At 51.4% G+C, this 18852-nt stretch overlaps 7 protein-coding genes across 7 annotated transcripts; 2 read left to right on the top strand and 5 right to left on the bottom strand.

Annotated features, from left to right (window-relative positions):
- Positions 1–974: 974 nt before the first annotated feature.
- On the bottom strand, positions 975–3211 carry QC762_708780 (uncharacterized protein; the record flags this gene model as incomplete). Its single annotated transcript, XM_062893724.1, has 5 exons — positions 975–2090; positions 2138–2396; positions 2480–2536; positions 2592–2876; positions 2930–3211. 5 exons carry the CDS (start codon positions 3209–3211, stop codon positions 1141–1143), a joined length of 1833 nt encoding a protein of 610 aa, XP_062739562.1. The 3' UTR covers positions 975–1140.
- A 382-nt stretch (positions 3212–3593) lies between these two features.
- On the bottom strand, positions 3594–4679 carry QC762_708775 (uncharacterized protein; the record flags this gene model as incomplete). Its single annotated transcript, XM_062893723.1, has 1 exon — positions 3594–4679. The coding sequence occupies one exon, from the start codon at positions 4677–4679 to the stop codon at positions 3594–3596; it is 1086 nt and encodes a 361-aa protein (XP_062739561.1).
- A 729-nt stretch (positions 4680–5408) lies between these two features.
- Positions 5409–7191, bottom strand: LEU2 (3-isopropylmalate dehydrogenase; the record flags this gene model as incomplete). Its single annotated transcript, XM_062893722.1, has 4 exons — positions 6850–7191; positions 6697–6789; positions 5703–6429; positions 5409–5644 (listed from the first exon to the last, which is right to left on the bottom strand). Exons 1-4 carry the CDS (start codon positions 6898–6900, stop codon positions 5409–5411), a joined length of 1107 nt encoding a protein of 368 aa, XP_062739560.1. The 5' UTR covers positions 6901–7191.
- A 2534-nt stretch (positions 7192–9725) lies between these two features.
- QC762_708760 (uncharacterized protein) lies at positions 9726–10991 on the bottom strand (the record flags this gene model as incomplete). Its single annotated transcript, XM_062893721.1, has 1 exon — positions 9726–10991. One exon carries the CDS (start codon positions 10989–10991, stop codon positions 9726–9728), a length of 1266 nt encoding a protein of 421 aa, XP_062739559.1.
- A 965-nt stretch (positions 10992–11956) lies between these two features.
- HRT1 (RING-box protein hrt1) lies at positions 11957–13279 on the top strand. The gene is made up of 3 exons (XM_062893720.1): positions 11957–12670; positions 12728–12806; positions 12872–13279. The coding sequence occupies exons 1-3, from the start codon at positions 12545–12547 to the stop codon at positions 13039–13041; spliced, it is 375 nt and encodes a 124-aa protein (XP_062739558.1). The 5' UTR covers positions 11957–12544; the 3' UTR covers positions 13042–13279.
- On the bottom strand, positions 13239–14390 carry QC762_708740 (uncharacterized protein). Its single transcript, XM_062893719.1, has 3 exons — positions 13921–14390; positions 13798–13857; positions 13239–13743 (listed from the first exon to the last, which is right to left on the bottom strand). The coding sequence occupies exons 1-3, from the start codon at positions 13969–13971 to the stop codon at positions 13546–13548; spliced, it is 309 nt and encodes a 102-aa protein (XP_062739557.1). The 5' UTR covers positions 13972–14390; the 3' UTR covers positions 13239–13545.
- A 27-nt stretch (positions 14391–14417) lies between these two features.
- QC762_708730 (uncharacterized protein) lies at positions 14418–17957 on the top strand. Its single transcript, XM_062893718.1, has 2 exons — positions 14418–16930; positions 16982–17957. Exons 1-2 carry the CDS (start codon positions 15645–15647, stop codon positions 17565–17567), a joined length of 1872 nt encoding a protein of 623 aa, XP_062739556.1. The 5' UTR covers positions 14418–15644; the 3' UTR covers positions 17568–17957.
- Positions 17958–18852: the final 895 nt, after the last annotated feature.

The following is an 18852-nucleotide window of genomic DNA, read 5'->3' as shown; positions in this document are numbered from 1 at the left end:
GAAAGCCTCGAAATCTAAGAAGGCAGTCAGTTTCCAGTGTCTTTATACTATTTATTTTCCCCATGCCAGGCTACCAGCTACGTGTAACTCAGTAGAAATATCATCAACCACTGCCATGGACATCCCTTTGTTCAACTCCTCCACACGTCCCAGTCCCAAGTCTCCCAATGGGCTTTTCCGTCGTAGACTCCAGAGAGTAAATGCTGCCATCAGCCGACAGATCTGGCGGTTCAGGAGAAATACAACAAGGACATCTCCTTGCAACTCCCATGCCAAGAGTTTTACAGCCTATCGAGGATTCATATGATCCCGAGCCCACGACATCGAGCGCATTATCGAGTGCATCATTGAGCGCATCATCGAGCATACCATCGAGCTCATCACGGAGCATACCATCGAGTACATCACAGACCACATCATCGAGCACACGATCGCGCGCATCATCGCGCGCATCATGGAGCATATAAACATCGAGCAGATCATACAGCGCATCATCATTGAGCCCATCACCAAGTCCACCACTGGGCCCACGATTGACCCCACCATCAGCTTACAGCACCCTCTCATCACCAGCTTACAGTACCCTCTCACCACCAGCCAACACCACCCAAGCCTCGCCAGACCCAAACCCACCCACACAGCCTTGTCAACCCAAGATTCCTCCCCAGAGAGAGACTCAAACTCCCAGGTTACTCACGCCAGTCGCCCGTGCAAGCAAAGCTCGGCGCAGACAAAACAAACCCGTCTGGTAGCTCATATCGAAGCAGCCAAAAAAGTACAAACCAAGTCTGATCAAGAGACAGACCAGAAAAGCTCTTCAAGATGCAGATCAAGACCGCTCTGAATGGGCTGAGAGGAGGATGAAGTAACTATAGAGACTTGCAGAGGAAAAGCTAGGGTTTCTGTGAACCAAAGCCGAGGATCTTTGCATCTCATTCTTGGCGCGCAGCGGGCATAGATGGATGATACACATAACTTTGTTTTGCCTGCATCGATACCTTGCTACACACTCTCACCCATTGCCATTCTATCTTTACATCCATCACGTTGAGCAAAGTGATGTTTGTTGACATATTCCTTTTCGTTCACCCAGCAACCAGGGCTACCCCCTATCTTTTGCTTGGCGTTACTGCCCCACATTTACACCTTCCTCCCATCCATCCCCTCCACCGTCTCGGCGAACTCATACACATTTGGCACACCCCCTAACAATCTCAGCAACTGTCTCTCAAACGGCCCCAGCTGCTCCTCTACCATCACCTTCTGGGGTGGTGCATCCTTCACATTGCCACAATACTCCCAAACCCACCTGTAACCCTTGTTATCCATCGCCTGCAACGGGCGCTGCTGCTCAACTGCCGTCTCTACTAACGTTGCGGCATTTGAAGCAGCCAGCGACTCGTCGTCATCTTGTTTTTGTGCAGTCTGATTGTTGGACAGGTCTAGCTTCTTTTTCCAGGATGTTGTTGCAGCTGATGCGGTACTTTTCTCCCATGATGTCACAGTTTTGGGGATGGGATCCAAAAATTCTCGAGTGGTCTTTCGCAAGGCCCATTTCCCTTTCAGTGCCGGAGCTTCCCAGACACCTTTGTCGTTGAGCCCAAGCCCCTCTAACGCGAGACGGACACGCACAGAGCTATGCATCCGCTCGTTGGTATCCTCGAGGAAGTCTTTGGTTTTTTTTCCCGTGATAGGATCTCTCTTCTTATAGGCGCATGGTGAGCGAACTTTGGATCCGGCAGCCTTGGAACCGCGAATTGCGCCGAGCGCCCAGGGTCGAAGGGGGATATTTCTTGCGCAGATGGGCTTGATGGCCCAGTGCTTCTCGCCGATGATCTTCTTCCCAGTATCGGTTGCCGTTGAAAGACTTCGCAGTCGGAATCGCACCCATTCTGGGAGATTGTTCGACTCTATTGGAGGTGGTTCGACTTCTATCAACGGCCTGCTTGGTCTCGGGTGCTTCTGTGCATGCGTACACTTGGGGTCTTTCTCAGCCATGTCGCGGTAAGAGTGTTCAAGCTGGTCAAAAAGGCGCATGATGACTGCCTCATCAAACTCGACGCCAATGGACGCAAGCTGATCCATCATCCCTGGAGGATGTTAGTCGGGATTGATAGTTGTAAGAAATCGCACTCACAAGCCAAAGTAATGTCGGAAATTCCGGCATCTTTCCAGGCCCCGCCTACATTTCCATGATTGCCTGGAAACCAAACTTGGCGTAGGTCTGTGGCACCCAGGTTATCAACGGTGCGCTCCCACACTGTAGGTATAAATGAGGACCTGTGTTCATCGAGGGCAAGTGCATGAAAGGCATACTCGATACGATCTGACAAGTCAGTGTCAAATAAGCGAAATTCGGCGGTTGAATGGGGTATTCCCAAGCTTCCAATAGTGTCCTACACGGCTATTTGAGCGTGAGTATCAAGTCCACCGCAACAAACTATACCCTTTGATGATTGGGACAAGTATACATACCAACAGCCCTCACTTTGATCAGTGGCCTGTTCTCATGGTTCTGATGGATGCGTGTGAGACCCTTCTAATCATTGTAACTTAGTACTCATGAACAAAAACAGAGAGAACAAGCCTACCTCGACAAGCATCTCTCGATACTTCCGTGAAGCATCATCCCCTTTGGGCTTATCACTAAACGGTGTATCCGGAAAAGGATCCTTATATTTGGTATCCCGCCAATGCTGCCTGTCCTTGTAGATGGGGTAGAAATACTCCATGCCTTCGCGGGTCAGGAGCCCTAGATCCGAGACCATTGCCGCAGCTGACCTTGCGGTAAAGGCTCCCCGTGAGAAGCCCACAAGGATGATCTCATCACCATCGGTATAGTTGGCACATATGAAGGAGTAGGCTGACCGGATATTCTAAAACTCTGTAAGCATGTGCGGATTGCTTCAGTACTTTGACTGAGGCACACCTCAAAGATGCTCAAGCCAAAAGCACCGCCGGATAAAACATCTGCGAAACTGCCACTTAAGCCAATTCCGGAGTGATAATCAATGATCTGAAGAGTTCCATCTGTACATGACCGACGTAAAGACCGGGAGAGACGGGTGACATTGGACGGAACAGCCGTTTTTCCAATAGGGTTCCGGTAGGATGATTTCCTGTAGCCCGTGTCACTGTTCATCCACGTGCCATCACAGCAGATGACCAGGCGTTTTTTGGTGATTTGAATTGGTTGGGAAGCGGGTGACATGGCCTATTATCATAAAGAGTTAGGTAGAACGGTCGGTTTTAGGTGTATAGGGATGTTGAAGTACTAGTAAGCATAGAAGGAGGTGAGGCCATTATCACAAAAACAGAACTGATGGGGTGGTGGAAAAGAGGGGATTCCTCGGTAGCCGCGTGACCCTGTGTCCCGTCAAGGCAGGAGCACCCAGGTCGCTCCTTCCCATTACACATGCCTCCCCTAAGTCGGCAAGAGCAACCCATCACTCTCATCAGTAGCATATAGGCTCCCTTTCTGCCTCTCCAAGTATCGCAACATTCAATAGGATGTGAGTTGGCGCAGTGGTTTTAACCACAATATAATGTGGCTCGTGCTGTACCTCCCTGCTCTGAGGACTGAGGTTGCGGCTTCATTTTTTGGAGTTTTCGACTCTTTTGCTTTTTAACTCGGCAAAGTCTTCACTCCCTTCACCAAACAAAATCTCATCCAACAGCCCAATCTCCTCATCATCCCTCCCCTCCTCAACAACCCGGTCAAGTGCCCCGTTGTCGAATGCTATCCCATGCCAAAATAGCACGCCCATCAAACCGGCCAATTTCACCCTCTCGTAGAATTCCTCATCTGTCTTCAGTTGGGGTATCAGACTTGCTAACTCAGACCAGAATATGTCTCTTAATCGAGACCTCCCTCCTACTTCTTCTTCATTAGACGTGTTCAGCCGATCAAGATGTCCCAGTATACTCTCCAACCCATACAACCCCGTCCCAAACGGCAAAAACTCAGCTTCGGCCCAGTCAATGACACCCTTCAACCTCAACTCCCGCTTCGACATCTCACCACCCCTCGACCTCCCTTTACCCCTTTCCTTCCGCTTCTCAGCGCTCTCCAACCTCACCATAACATTATCCGCGCTAAAATCCCCATGTGTAAGCACCCAAGGAAGCTCAACAATCCCAGAAAGCTCTCCAAGAACAGGAGACACAAACGGTCGGAAACGAGCAGGAAGTCCCTCGCTCAACATCACCAACCGCCCCTCCAAACTCCCCCCAACCTTCCCTCTCCGTTCACCACCACACCCACCATAACGATACGCCTGCGCATAAAACTCCGCCAACTCCCTCACCAACCCACCCACCTCAACCCCTCCCTCCCCTGTCCTAAAACCCGCCAAAATCCTCCCAGGAATCAACCCATGACAATAAAACCCCATCCTCCCGCCCTCCTTCCCCCCAACAAACCCAAGAAATTCCGTCTCCGGCGCCCAAGCCCCATGAACCCCCCTCGCCAAAGCTGCAACCTCAAGATCAATGGCATGTTTCTCGGGCCGGAACTGCAAAACGAGCTGCTGGGTGGTGTTGAGAAGCGTGTAAGAGCAGTACCCCTGAACAGCGGGCTCGATGGGCACAGAGGTAGGGAACCGAGCGAGGGCTGTGCCAAAAAGGAGGCGTTCTGTAGTTTCGGGGAGGGAGTTGCGGGTGAAGAAGTTTTCTGGCATGATGCCCAATTGGATTGCGATGTTGAGGGTTCACAGTGGATGGAAAACATTAATGGATTGATATCTACCTACTTGACAGTGAGTGAAGATGGATGCGTGATTTCCCACTTTCCAAAAAATGCAGAGCCACGTAAATGGATGTTTGTAAGTGGTCACCTGTTCTGCCTTGGCTCACTCATTGTGCGGGGGGGGATCACACGTCCAATGGGATTGGTTTAGAGTATATGGCCTTGAGACTGCTTCTCGAATTGGAGAATACCTAGTTTGATGACACTGACTGCAGTGAATAACAGCTGCTATATATACAACGTTCATTCAATTCAGTCATCGAACGCCCGCATGAATGGAGAAGCACTTGCCCCTGATGAGACGTTGCCGTCGGCTCGGTAAGCCTGCCGATGACGGGGACTTGGGAGCAAGCGCCAAGCCCTTCTTGGCTGCCCTTGGCTTCCCGAGTCCGGCCCGCATTTCGGGAGTTCCACTTTAGGTTTTTGACAAGTATGGGGCGCGCCAAACTTCGGGATCGACGTAGGGCATGCTTCCATGGAAATTTGGAGTGAGTGTACGCGAGAGGTAGGCTGGTTTCCCGATATTGGGGGCATACCTGGCTGTTGAGAGCCCTTTTTGTTAGCCAGATATACAATGGGAGCATACACGACCGATGGACTGCTGACTGGTTTCTGAGGATGGTTTTTCATTATTTTACTTCATTTTTATCCTATGAGCTCTCTAAGCCTTGAGGAGTTTGACGAGCTCAGCAACAACGGCATCACCCATGTCAGTTGTGCTAGCCGAGCCACCCAGATCCTTGGTACGGACACCGTTGTCGATAGCCAGCTTAACAGCAGCCTCAACAGCAGCAGCCTCTTTGGGCAGGTTGAGAGAGTACTTGAGCATCATGGCAACGGAGAGGATGGTGCCAACGGGGTTGACAATGCCCTTGCCAGAGATGTCGGGAGCAGAGCCTAACAAGGCACTCGTCAGCAAACAGCGACATAAAAAGGAGGAACGAAGAGAACTTACCGTGAATAGGCTCATAAATACCATTGCACTTGCCCTTCCCATCAGGAATACCACCCAACGAAGCACTAGGCAAAAGCCCAATCGAACCCGGAATAACCGACGCCTCATCGCTAATAATATCACCAAACAAGTTGCTGGTGATCACCACACCGTTCAGCGCCCTCGGGTTCTTGACCATCAACATAGCCGCAGAGTCAATCAGCTGGTGGTTCACCGACAGCTGAGGGAACTCCTTCTCAAACACCTCCGTCACAACCTTTCTCCACAGTCTGCTCGTGGCCAAAACGTTGGCCTTGTCCAAACTCCAGACCTTGGCCGGGGGGTTCTGGCCCAGAGCCAAGAAACCAGCCAGACGGGCGATGCGCTCAATCTCGGGGCGGGAGTAGGGCTCGGTGTCCATGGCGAAACCGGAACCGTCGTCCTCCTTGCGGTCACCAAAGTAGATACCGCCGGTCAACTCACGGACGACGATGAAGTCAGTGCCGCGGCAGACCTCGGCTTTGAGAGGGGAGGAATCGACGAGGGACTCGGAGGCGAAGTTGCATGGGCGGAGGTTGCCGTAGGTGCCGAGCTCCTTGCGGAGCTTGAGGATACCCTCTTCGGGACGGACGGGGGAGGAAGGGCCCCATTCGGGACCACCGATGGCGCCGAGGAGGATGGCATCGGCGACCTTGGCGGCGGCGAGGGCTTCGTCGGTCAGGGCGCTGTTGTGGGCGGTGATGGAGGCCTGGAGAGAAGTGGATTAGCTGGCTGGAGCTATGACTCTCGCAATGGTGATAGCTTGAAAGCTCCCAGGATTGTGCTCCTGGGTCATCCTCCTGGCACAGCGTTTGAACGCATAACAACTCCCCACCCTATCTTTCCGCCAGCTTCAATCTCAAGCCTCGAGCTCTTGACAACTTCACCTGAACTCACTGCGGAGCTCTCCCTTACACCGCACCACTCCCCTTTCCAACCCCCTTTAGCCTCAAGAAGCAAGAGAAAAATAACTTACACCACCCAACAAGTGCTCCTGCAAGTTAAACTTGCCCGCGCTCGGCACATTTGTCTCAATCGCCTTGAGGACCTTGACAGCCTCGGCAACAACCTATTTCCCCTCGTCAGCAAGTCATCCACTCCCTTCTCCCTTCCAAAATCAAAACCATACCTCCGGACCGCAGTGATCACCCCCAAAAACAACAATATTGTGAGTCGCCATTTTTATTCTTCCTTAAACTTTCAAAGCTGGGAAAAAGAAGCGGGGTCGGATAACGTCGGGGTTTTGGGCGCAGCAAAAAAAAGGTGTATAGAGAGCCCAAGAACAGCTATGACGTAGATTGGGTTGAATCAACTGTCAACAGACCCAAACAACAAAAATAGATAAAATAAAACTTTCAGAGGAAAAATCATCCCAAAGCAGGTTGATGTTCGAGCAGCCCCTTTTGACTTGGAACTCCCCAAAGCTTGATCGCCAATTCCAATCCCCCGACCCCGCCTTCCGAAGTCGGCGGGTGGAATTGTACCGCTGTTCGGCGGCCAGCACAACCTTCGGGGCAACGCGGGCCATTTCTTCTCTCAGGGAGGGGGTCAAGATGTGAATCAAACAGGGTCCGCTTCCGGCCATGAGACTCCAAAAGGCAAGCACCTCGGATATAATGAGTGAGATACACACACACACACACACACTCACACACACATGTCTTGAAAATATTCTAGCTGCCTTGTATCCCATCCCAAAAACCTCCAGAGGAGTATCACCCGTCCCCTGGCTGCGGGCCGCAAAGCTCGTACCCCCGTGGGGCAAGGTCGGGTACTTACCAGGTCATAGGGACCGGCTCCCCCGGCCACAACATCCAAAATCTTTGCTTCATAGCCATTCATTCTCTCAGAACCATCCAGATTGAGTAACAAACCCTCATGTAATCTAATGCCGTGTTCGCGTGCTGTGTTCATGACCCAATTACACAAGATAACTTCAGTCTCACAAATCACATCACAGTTCCTCCTCCCCTTCGGAAAACACCAAAAATAGCGGAAAAATATGATGGCTGCTGACATTTCACGAAACTATGTCTGCTAATAACTGGTTCTCTTGTCCATGCGTTATCCTCCCACCATATATTTCCCTCCAAAAAAGTTTTTTCTTTCTTTTGTTTTCTCTTCTCCCCCACCCACCGTCCCCCAAGAGTTTCCGCTTGATCAGCGAGGACGTTGCATTTGCCCATGAAAAGCGCGAGGTAATCGTGTGATAGAATAACCATATTCGAGAGAGATCGGTTGGTCGTTCGTTTTTTGTGTGTGTCCGTACCCCTTGCCATCCTGCCCCCCCGTCATCCTGCGGATCTTCTTCACTCCCCATCTCTGCACACCTCCCTGGCCATTCCCCTTCTTCTGCCTCTTCTTGCTCGTTCACTCACCTACTTCTTCATCATCTCCACCACCTACTCTTGTGCAGACCCCTATAACCCCTCCCCATAAAGCTACACCATATCCCACATCTGGCCATCGTCCATCGTTCAACTATCCTCACCCATAAGACCCGCCAAGTCTTCTCACCCTTGGCAGAGAGCAAAAGCGCCATCCAAAATCATCATCATCATCACCACCGCAACTCCTCCATCCTACACCCACCACCTATCCACTCAACCATCCATACCATCTTCCCCATCGAGTTCCTCTCCCATTCCTCCCAATCATCGTTCATTCCCACCCTCAACCCTAATTTGAAAGACACCCCGCCGCTTGGCGCCTTAAACACCCCCCTTCCCTACACACTCCTGGAAAAAAACAACAGCAGCAATTCCCACCCTCGCCGCCAACCACCACCTGTATTAGTAGTAAACAGGACAGAGAAACCTAATCTCCCCCCAAACAAAACTCCCTTTAACCAAAACAAAAAAAAAAAAAAAAAAAAAGAGTCAGCAAAAATAAGTACAAAGTTTCCCACCCAATATTTGACCAAAAAGAGAAGAAGAAAAAAAAGCCAGTGAAAAATTTCCCGGGTTGGTTGAGTGCAGTAATGGGGTATCATTTTGATGAAAAAACAACAACCCAAGTGCTTCACCTCAAAAAAAAAAAACCGATGAGGTCAGGTGGTAAGGCAGGTCCCGTCCGCCCCCCTTTTCGTGAACTCCCATATTTCGAATGAAACAACGATGAACCGAAGAGGAGGAAAGAGAGATAAAAAAAGATTGAATGATGGTTCGCTTTGCTGGCTGGATGCAACGTGGTATCATCGTGGGTTGGTGATGTATGTCGATGAACAGTAAAAGAAGCGAATGATGATGATGATGATGACAATGTCGTCGTTGATCGTGATAGATTCGAGAAGCGCGGGGCAGGAACTTGGAAGAGGCGCAAACAAAGCCTCGTTTGTTCCCATTCGGGAAACCATCCGTTTTCCAAATCCCAACCCCTCGTCTTGAATCGAAAGATGCCCGCCATGCTCGCCTGCCAATGTGGTTTGAGAAAAACCCGGAGAAACCCATCGCTAAAAAGAGAAAGTCCCAATGCCATCCTCGCCGCCCTCGGTGTATCGTAGTAGAAGTTAGCCGTAGATAGGAAAGAAATCTATAACGTCTTTCTTCTTCAACTGATAAGCCACCCGTTTGTTGTTCGCCTCAAAAACTCGGCATCAAAAGGGGTGAGGAAAAGGAAAGTCAAAGTGACTCCTTCTGATCAAAGATAATGATGCCAAAAATCCAGACGATTGCTCCTGAAAATGAATGAAAAATCAACTCCCAAGGGACCGACCATATCCGAATCATGATAGTAAAAAGAACCCCAGAACCCTGTGACGAGCCGCCGTACCCCTTTCGCCCAGGAGACCAAGTCCGCCACCGTATCGCACTGAAAGCCCTGAAATAAATCGTGATCGCCATGCCGTGCCTGGTGTCGTAGAAAAACAAATACCCTAAACGCCCAGAATGGAGAGAGGTAACAAAACCAATAACATGGAAAAGGTAAATGAAACAGATGAGATGCCCTGCCTTAATGCAGGATCTTGCCAAGAAATGGCGTTCCGTTGCAGATTTGCACCAGAACTTAGGAGCTCTGATAATTTGTTGGAAGGCGCGCTCCTCCTAGATTCAGTCCGTCAATCTTCAACACACGACGAAGATGATCTTCTGCGTCCACAAGGTCTGCCGGTCGGCTGTATTCAGGTCTAGCATACCCGGCAACGGGGTACTGCCTGGGAATGTCGGGTGCCGGGCCCGAGCGGGTGTACTCCAAAGTGATTGGCTTGGGAGGAGCCTGATTTTTGGGTTGGGATGATGCTTTGGTGAAATCCAACTTGATCGGTGGTTGAGAACCAATGGCAAGATACTGTTTGAGCCTCTCTGTGGCATCTGCCGGCGATGACTGTTGTGGAGGGGCGAACTGTTGCTGCTGATGAAAGGTGCTCTGTGGAGAGTTGGCCTGCTTTTCATTGATGCGTCCTGCTGCCCGAAGCCTGTCGTTATAAGGTGTCGAGAAGGCTGGTCCAATGGGGGCTCTTGGGTTGCCGTCCAACTCCGAAGTTGAAATTCCGCTTGATCCATTCCGCTGATATACTGGTCGCTGGTGACGACGGGCATCAATGCCGTTCGGGACTGTCCTAGGGGCCAAAGGAGATTGCGGCTGGGCTGGTGGCGAATACATGCTAGATGGAGGAATCGAGATATTTGCCGTGCTCGCCCTGCGGGCCTCGCTCTCCTTTTCAGCTCTGTGAGCCTTAAAAAAGAAATCAAGCGGCGATTCTTCTCGTGTGATTTCAGCGCTCATGATCCTCTGTCGAGGGGTAGAAGCCTCGGTATCGGTGGCAGGAGGCGAAGGCTCTGAACTGACGCGGCCGGTGTCCTTAATACCGGGCGAATCCAAGGCCTTGGCAGCGAGAAAACTGGGAATCGGGAGGGAAGCAGGAGCCGGCGACGCATGAAATGTTGCACCAGCATACGCAGCAGGGAGACCCGCGGCCTTTGCAGGAGCCGACTCGGGAGGAGAGTTGCGACCATGCCTGGCTGGAACAGGCGATGTCGAAGGGCCTGACTTTGGGCGCGGCTTGTTGTTCGCAGTGCGACCTTTGGGCTTGCCGGATTGATTGGGTTGCGCTTGTGACGACGAGACGGGTGCAGGGCTGTTTGACACAGATTTCTGTGGCGTCAGCGGAATGCCGAGGTCAACCGGTGCGCACGCATCGCTAGGCACATCGTTTTCCGAAGCATAGTTTTTGAGGGCGGGAGAGTTCCCCGGGCGCTTTGGTCGCCGTCTCCCTGGAGTGTGCTTAGCACGCAGTTGTTCGTGCGGTTGTCGTTGTTGCTGCTGCAGCATAGTGGTAAGAGAAAGTCCCGCGGGTAGAGATGGGAAAGAGGGATTTATAGTCGATCAGACAGCGATAACCTCAAGGTTAGATAGACCGTTTGCGGGTGGCGCGCAGAGGGTCTGTGACTTGTGTGCTCCAAGTGACGATTTATGGGATGGGCGGGCGGGGAACGACTCTGCTCAACAACGTCGATGTGACGGTTGATCGGAGGGCAAATGGAGCGCTGGTCCTTGTTGATGACTCGGTAAGACTACTGGAATTGGCAATGATGAATTTTTCGGCGGTCGCTTCTCTGCGCATGTTGTTTTTGGGGTGTTTTTTGAGGGGTTTGTTTATTGTGGTAGGAAAGAGAATCGCGATGGAGGCGGGAGGAGTCAAGTAGCTGGGGCTTCCCTAGGATACCGCATATTTAATGCTGTCGCCGATCGGGCAGGCTGACCTGGCAGCCAGGCCTGAATTCCATCGTGCACTTGGCCCGCGCGCCCTTTCCTGTAACCGCGAACCGCATTCACTCCTGCAAGAGGTCCAATGAGGGAGCAGCATTGCTCCTGGCCAACTTACTCGCCATCAAACCCTTCATTTTGTGCGTTTAATTGTCTACTAGATTCCCCTGAGGCTCTCGCAAAAAAACAAAAAACAAAAAAAAAAAAACGTTGAAACTCAAACTGCCCGGGCTCACATGGCTTGGATTAACTCTCAAGACCTTGAAACCCTTATCATTCATTGCGACGGTTAACAGGATGACCACCCAAGAGGGACCATTTCTTGGCTGATGGAATGCTGAACGCAGAGAGAGTGGCTGTGACTGCCCCCAACTGCCCACTTGCTCCCGTCTTTGTCCCAGCTGCCAAGCTCGCTCTGCCCGGCATTGCTTGGTAGGCCTCACTTCAGGTGTTTGTTCAGGCAGCCCAACAGCCCAAACCAACATGACAAGTCGTTATGATTCTCCTCTGCTTCAAGCCCAATGTAGATAGATGATCTGGATCATGACGTCTCTGCCAGTGAAGCGATCAATGTATTTATGAGGGTGGTATCCGCCAGGGTCCATCGTTGCGAGACGGCAAGAGAAAGTCCCGGTTTCTAGCGCACTGCATGATTTGCATCATACGGGGCCTCTATGCAATGATCCTGGTTGGTATGCATTTATCCAGCCTGACACATCAGTCGGCGCGGGGTTGTGGCGGGGCTGTCAACTCAGCCCGACGGCGGCTGCGACTCGCAGTTGCCTGGTGGATTTGGATTTACCAGGCGCTCTTGGAAGAGCGAGTCTTTCACTAGATCGTGAGGAAAGAGGTTGTTAGTTTTTGATAAGATATTCTCAAGGAGATTACTTGCCTCTGGTTCGTGGTTGATGTCATAATAAGCCCAACACCTTTCTGCCGCCTCTCCTGCACCAATAACAAGCCAAAGCGGAGACTGACCAACGCTGGCTGGTAGCTGCGATTTCAGCACAACCAGCGAAGGCAGACCAAACTTTCCCCCCGCATCGCAGATTTCAGAAAACAAAACACCAACTTGTCCACCACTTCGACCCCGTTTCGCAAAACGACGACAAACAACCATGGCCGACGTTGATATGACCGACGCGACCGACGCGCCCGCCTCCGCGGCCCCCGTCACCAAGAAGAAGGGCACCGCCGCTGACGGAGAGGGAAAGGATGGGAAGAAGCGCTTCGAAGTCAAGAAAGTAGGAAGAATATGCTCTTGATGCAGCTCGACGTTACGATAGCTGACGCGACTCTAGTGGAATGCGGTAGCCTTGTGGGCCTGGGACATAGTGGTCGACAATTGTGCCATCTGCCGAAACCACATCATGGACTTGTGTAAGCTGTTGTCTGATATCATATCACGATTTGCGGCCCGGATGCTAACACGTTTCTCCTTGCAGGTATAGAATGTCAGGCGAACCAAGCTTCAGCCACGAGCGAGGAGTGCACTGTAGCCTGGGGCATTTGCAACCACGCCTTCCACTTCCACTGCATCTCCAGATGGCTCAAGGCGCGCCAAGTATGCCCACTCGACAATAGGGACTGGGAGTTCCAGAAGTACGGCCGATAGAGTATCTAAATTGAAAGGCGGAGCTTGGAAGGGATGTTGCCCGAACAACACAGCTGTCACAATGTTGGAATATGGCACAAGCGAAGGGACACAGACGACTGGTGATAATTTGGGAGTTTGGGACTGGGTTTACAACACGAGCACATGTACTTGAGTCTTGCCTCGTAAGAGGAGTTCACGATATGGGAAATCCCCTGCTTAGAGGAATTCAACGACGTTCACGATCACACTTGGTGTGTGCCAGTATCAAGACACCGATTTGGTGGTCATCCAGAACTTTGGTGCTAGTTAGCAGAAAGACAGACACCAACATCTGTGTTTAAAGTCCGGCCATGAAGTGTTCTCACATCTATGCTGCCCAAGCCACCAACGGACGCTGATGTCCCTCCCATGTAAATCAAGCCCTGGAGAATGCAAAAGACAATGTCCCGAATGCTAACCGCATTTCACTAAAACCATAAATTGAACTGCTCTCAGAAATACACATAGCCTCGTCCGATTCCCTCACCGCAGCATCTTTTCATCGATAACTATATTCGTTGGTGGTGCGGCTCCCGCTACCGGCAACCACTCGACGGGATTCTTGTTGTAGATTGGCCAGGGAGGGACGGTAAGAAGAAAAGTGGCGGCGGTGCCGGCGAGACCGATGTAGACGGCGAGCTTGATGTCTTGGAGGAAGTAGCCGACAAGGAAGGCGATTGCCTGGGGTGAAGTTAGTGCTGTCTGCTGGAAAAGGGGATTGTGGTAGCATCGTACTCCTACTATCGAGAGCGAGATGTTGACGAGATTCTCTACTAGCTTTTGGCCTTCGAAGTCCTGGGATGTATAAGTTAGCTTTGGGGGGGACAGGTGATTGTTGTGGAAGATGGAGGGAAGTACAATCTGGCCTTCAAAGATGTCGCGGGCTTGCTCGAGGAGTTGTTCCGCCATCTTGAGTTATCAAGGATGAGCCTGGACTTTGGACAGGGAGCTGGCGATTGAGGTCGTCGTTGCTATCGCGATTGATATGAATTGTCTGTGATGCGCCGTGGTCTGGTCCACAGTGATTGATGTCAAAAGAGTGGATCTGCAATTGGTTTCAACGTGTCTTCTGGGGGACGTGCCGCTTGCACTTGCCCTCTGGCAGCGCACAGGACAGGGCACCGTGTGCTTGGATGCAACTGGCCAATCAGAATGTACATATAAGCCCCACTTCCCGGAAGATTTGGTGCATTTGAGGAGGTCGCTACTGCGTCGAAGCCCAACAGCCCCTGTTGAGGCTGAACACAACTCCCCTATCATGCACCTGTGCAGTGCATGTGCTGCTGTATTATTGACGGGATGGGGTTGATATCTCTCCTCATTGGCAGTGGAAGGAATTGGGAATGTGAGCTTATCTCTCGGATGGAGCGCCCTCGAGCTTTCTAGCTGCTCTCCTGACGATGGAGGCGTTCTGCCCTTTTTACGTACGCAATTCTGTGACAAGAGTCTCTTGGCCCTTTGATACCCGAATTGCGGGCTTTTGGTTAGCGATGACTAACGCCGGCGGCGCTAAGTGGCCAAACTTTTTCCATCCCGTGCAAAGTCAATGTCAAGGAAAGCCCTCCTGACCAACAACTTGGAATTTCTTTGAGCAGAGGCCAAAAAGTGAAAATCCATCGCCGGGCCCAGAGCACTATCCCTCCATCCCTCCCCCTTCCATCCCATCCTACAACATCTTTCTCGACAAACCTGGTGACCGTTGAGAAGTCACCTCTCCCTGTCAAGCGGAGTGAATTCGCATTCCTACAGGGGTTTATTTAAGAAATTCACCTGTGGCGCAGCCCCTTATCCTTGTGAATCAGGAACGTCATATGCTCGGCATATCTGACTGTCAGCTTCAAAACGCGGTCAACCTGCTTTGCTCTTTTTCTCCTTGCACCACCTAATTATCACTCATCACCAACATCCGCAACCTAGCTACCTAGGAACAGGCCATGCCTGCCGACTGTTCTCCTTAGCAACTACCGCCATTAGCCAGCTTGCATCAATATTGTTTCATAGAAGTCAGCGCCGATAATTTCGACCCCAGAAGCTGGTTTGATCAGACCATCACGATAGCGCGCCGAATTTGCGACATATATACGGGTCCCGAGTCGCACAGGCTGTCTCGACTGCTTCGTCATCACAAACTGGCGGGCACCATCGATTCAACGTTTTCTACTCCTCGTTCACTCCTGGGGCCTGAGCTGGTCTACAGTGGAGTGAACAAGAAGCCGCCTTAACTGGCCTTCAGTAGCCTACGAGTTTAATTTGACATCACAGAAACGAAGATCACCCGCCACCTTCACCAGCGTCGCTTTACCAGAGTCCCGGTACCGCGGCCCTCTTCTCAATTCAGGTGTTTTACAAGAGCGTCGTTGCGGACGGCTCCCGGCCGTTCGCTGCCCCCCGCTGGTGCTTTCTTGCGACGACACCCACGGCAATATGCGCTGCGACTGAGTCCTCACTAGGGGCTCTTGGGCTGGGTTAGGACCCATTGCATCGGGAAAAAGTAAGGAAGCTAAGGAAAGAGACTGAGAAAGGGGACGGAACTATCAATACCACTGGATCACCGCAAGACGACAAGCAGACACACCACGAAAATGTCCGACCAGGAGGAGATGGGCGGAAACTCGGGGTACTCGACCCCTGTTCCAGAGTTGGACGACCACCGAAACCAGACGGCGTCGGTGCATCGCCCTGATCGCGCTCGACGAGGAACATTTGACTCCCTTTACGGGGCACGCCAAGTTGCAGCTGTTGCAGCCGGACAACCTGTTGTTCGCGATTTTGAAGAGGCCATCATCGACGATGAGGGGCCTGAGAACTCGCCCACTTTGAGACGCGCCCGTCGGCCAACCATCGAGTCGATTTCAGATCGCTCTTCGTCGCCTCCTAATTCGGTCAAGGCCTTTGCCGAGGCCCGCCGGCGGGAGCGCGACATGTCGTTCTCGGAACCGAAGCCGGAGCAGAATGAGCAGGAGGAGCCACCGCTTCAGAGGACTGCATCCATTGTCAGTCGGCATAGTTACCGCAGCAAGCAGGTCACTGTGGCGGCGAGTGATGATGCCGCCAGTCTTGCAACCAACAAGTCAGCCGAGGAGGATGTCTGCTTTCCGCTTCAGGACGAGCGGAGTGGTGCCACCCTGCACATTGACTTTGACTATCTGGAGAATTTCATGAAAGCCGAAAGTGAGGCCCGTGAAGCAGCTCGTCGTCCTTCTGTGCTTCGCACATTCCCTGATGTCCGGCCCTCTACCAACCCATCTAATGTTCCAACGCCCATGATCACTTTGGATGGTGACTTTCTGTCGCCAGCCTTTGACGCAGAGAGCCACCAAGAAAAGTCCGAAAAAGGTCAAGACGAGGAACAGGTCAAGCAGGTCCAACTCCCGGTGCTTCAGCCAGATCCAAACCGGGTCAGTTTCTTCTCTTCGGCCTGGGAATCGACAATCAATGCCCCCGATCTCGAAGGATTGCTCGTGGAGGGTGAGGATATCCGTGGTCTCTTCAGCTTCCCCAAGGGCGAGACGGATGGTGTGTGGTGGCTGGATATGAAGAACCCTTCTGAAGAGGAGGTGCGCGCCGTTTGCAGGGCCTTTGGTATCCATCCCCTGACAATTGAAGATATCACGACGCAGGAATCTCGCGAGAAGATTGAACTCTTCCCGTCGTACTACTTTGCCTGCTTCCGGTCGTTCTTTATCGAGAATGACGAGGATGGGGAGAAGGAGTTCAAGCCTTTCAACATCTATGCGGTTGTCTTCCGCGAGGGCACGCTGAGTTTCAGCTATGCCAAGAATTCTCATGCCTCTCACGTGCGGAAGAGAATCGCAATGCTCAAGGATTATGTCTCGCTCAGTAGCGACTGGATTTGCTACGCCTTGATGTAAGTGTATTTGGTATCTTTTAATCAGTTTCAAAGCTGACCAGCTCGCAGCGACGATATCGTTGATTCATTCGCTCCTGATATCCGCTCGCTTGAGGACGAAACGGACCAGATTGAGGATGAGGTCTTCATTGCCCGTACAGATGACATGGCACAGTTCCTCCGCAAGATCGGCACAGCACGCAAGAACACGATGGCTCTGATGAGACTACTTGGCGGCAAGGCCGACGTCCTCCGAGGCTTCACCAAGAGGTGCAACGAGAACTACAAGGTCACGCCACGTATGGACATAGGCATGTACCTTGGCGATATCCAGGATCACGTTGTTACCATGATGAACAACCTCGGCCACTGCGAAAAGATGCTGTCTCGCGCGCACAGCAATTATCTCGCTCAGATCTCGATTGATGGTATTGCCCAAGGGACAAACACCAACCGTATGTTGGGCAAGGTGACTCTGCTCGCGTCCATCATTGTCCCGCTCAATGTGGTGACGGGCCTGTTTGGAATGAACGTCAGGGTGCCGTTTGCGGATGGGGACGGGGCCACTCTCGCGCCTTTCTTTGGGATTCTAGGCAGTCTCTTGACTTTTTGCATTCTGGGCTTTTGGCTGGCGAGGCATTATCGCATGTTTTAGAACTGTGGTATTGCCTCTCGCTACCAACCTATATTGGGGGGGGGTTATCTCTTTGCTTCGATTCTTGCGCTTCTCCCATGGCTAGAACGAGAGGGAGACGAGCATCTTTTTCTATACACGAATAATGGGGTCTGGGCGGTGGGTAATCTTGGAGAATTTGAGCTCTATAGAGAAAAGCATGGAGGGAGGCAAATTGGGGGTTTTTTTTTTTCGAAACCTGGAAAGCAAGGGGGAATAGACTAGAACAAGAGGTTTCTGGGTGGAGTGGCAATTGTGCTTTCTTCGTTACTTTGCTTGGTGACTGGGAGGGCGGGAGCCAGCCTGGGGCAAGCTATAGTTGTGGTTTTCTTGCGTATATAGGGGTTCTATAATTACGTTTGTTCTGTACTGGATTGTGTTGATGTGGTGACGTGATGATGTGGGTGTTATGATGTCAAGTCACAGAATCCGTGTTGTAGACACGTTTTGATCTGTGAAGTTCACGATGGGGGGGGATTGACAATGGAAGGATCTCCCTTAAGGTGCTGTCTTCATCTTCGTCTGGAAACGTTTCATCTTTACACTTACATCTTTGGTTTAATTACTTAACCACTTCGTCTCTACATTATCGGATTGACTTGTTTACAGTTCCTATGAAAGTCAGACCTTGTCTGGGTGCTTGTGGACAAAAGCCCAATCGCACTCGTTGCTGCTGAGCATGGCACAGTAATTACATAGATATACAGATGCTTAGGCGGAACTGTAGAAGATCGGATGGTAGTGACATGTTGGTGTTGGGATCAGATGCTGGAAAAAGATCATGGGGAGACTGTAGACGCTGTGGCTAAAAGATGTGATTTCCCAGTCTCTTACATTTCTCTCTATATCCATAGGCTGTCACTCCTGCTTCGGCCATGGTTATTCCTTTCTGTTATTGTAATTAAAGATACTTAATTTGCAACTCCTGCCACTCCGTTTCTCCCGCAGCATACGGTTTATCTCTCCATTATTACCAGCTCCAGCTTGTTATAGCCATTCTTCAGGTGCTGTTGGTGCTGAGACACCCTGTCCCTACCAATTACCGCGAGTCCGTTTTCTACCACATGAGAATAACCTTCACTCCTGCCGATGAGCTCTCCTACCATTGCTACATAGTGAGAGATTTTACTACAACCCTCCGATGGTGCTTTTGCTCCTGCCACCCATGCAGTTTGCTGTGGCTGCTAATATAATCTGTGGAGCCTGTTATCCAATACAGGTATTCTACTGTTGATGCTTACATCTTTTGCTGGTCTTACTGATATAT

The sequence above is a fragment of the Podospora pseudocomata genome, chromosome 7 (genome assembly GCF_035222375.1).
Source record: "Podospora pseudocomata strain CBS 415.72m chromosome 7, whole genome shotgun sequence".
Taxonomy (NCBI): Eukaryota; Fungi; Ascomycota; class Sordariomycetes; order Sordariales; family Podosporaceae; genus Podospora; species Podospora pseudocomata.
The sequence above is the reverse complement of the archived record's forward strand: the minus strand, read 5'-3'. Positions and strand labels throughout refer to the sequence as shown.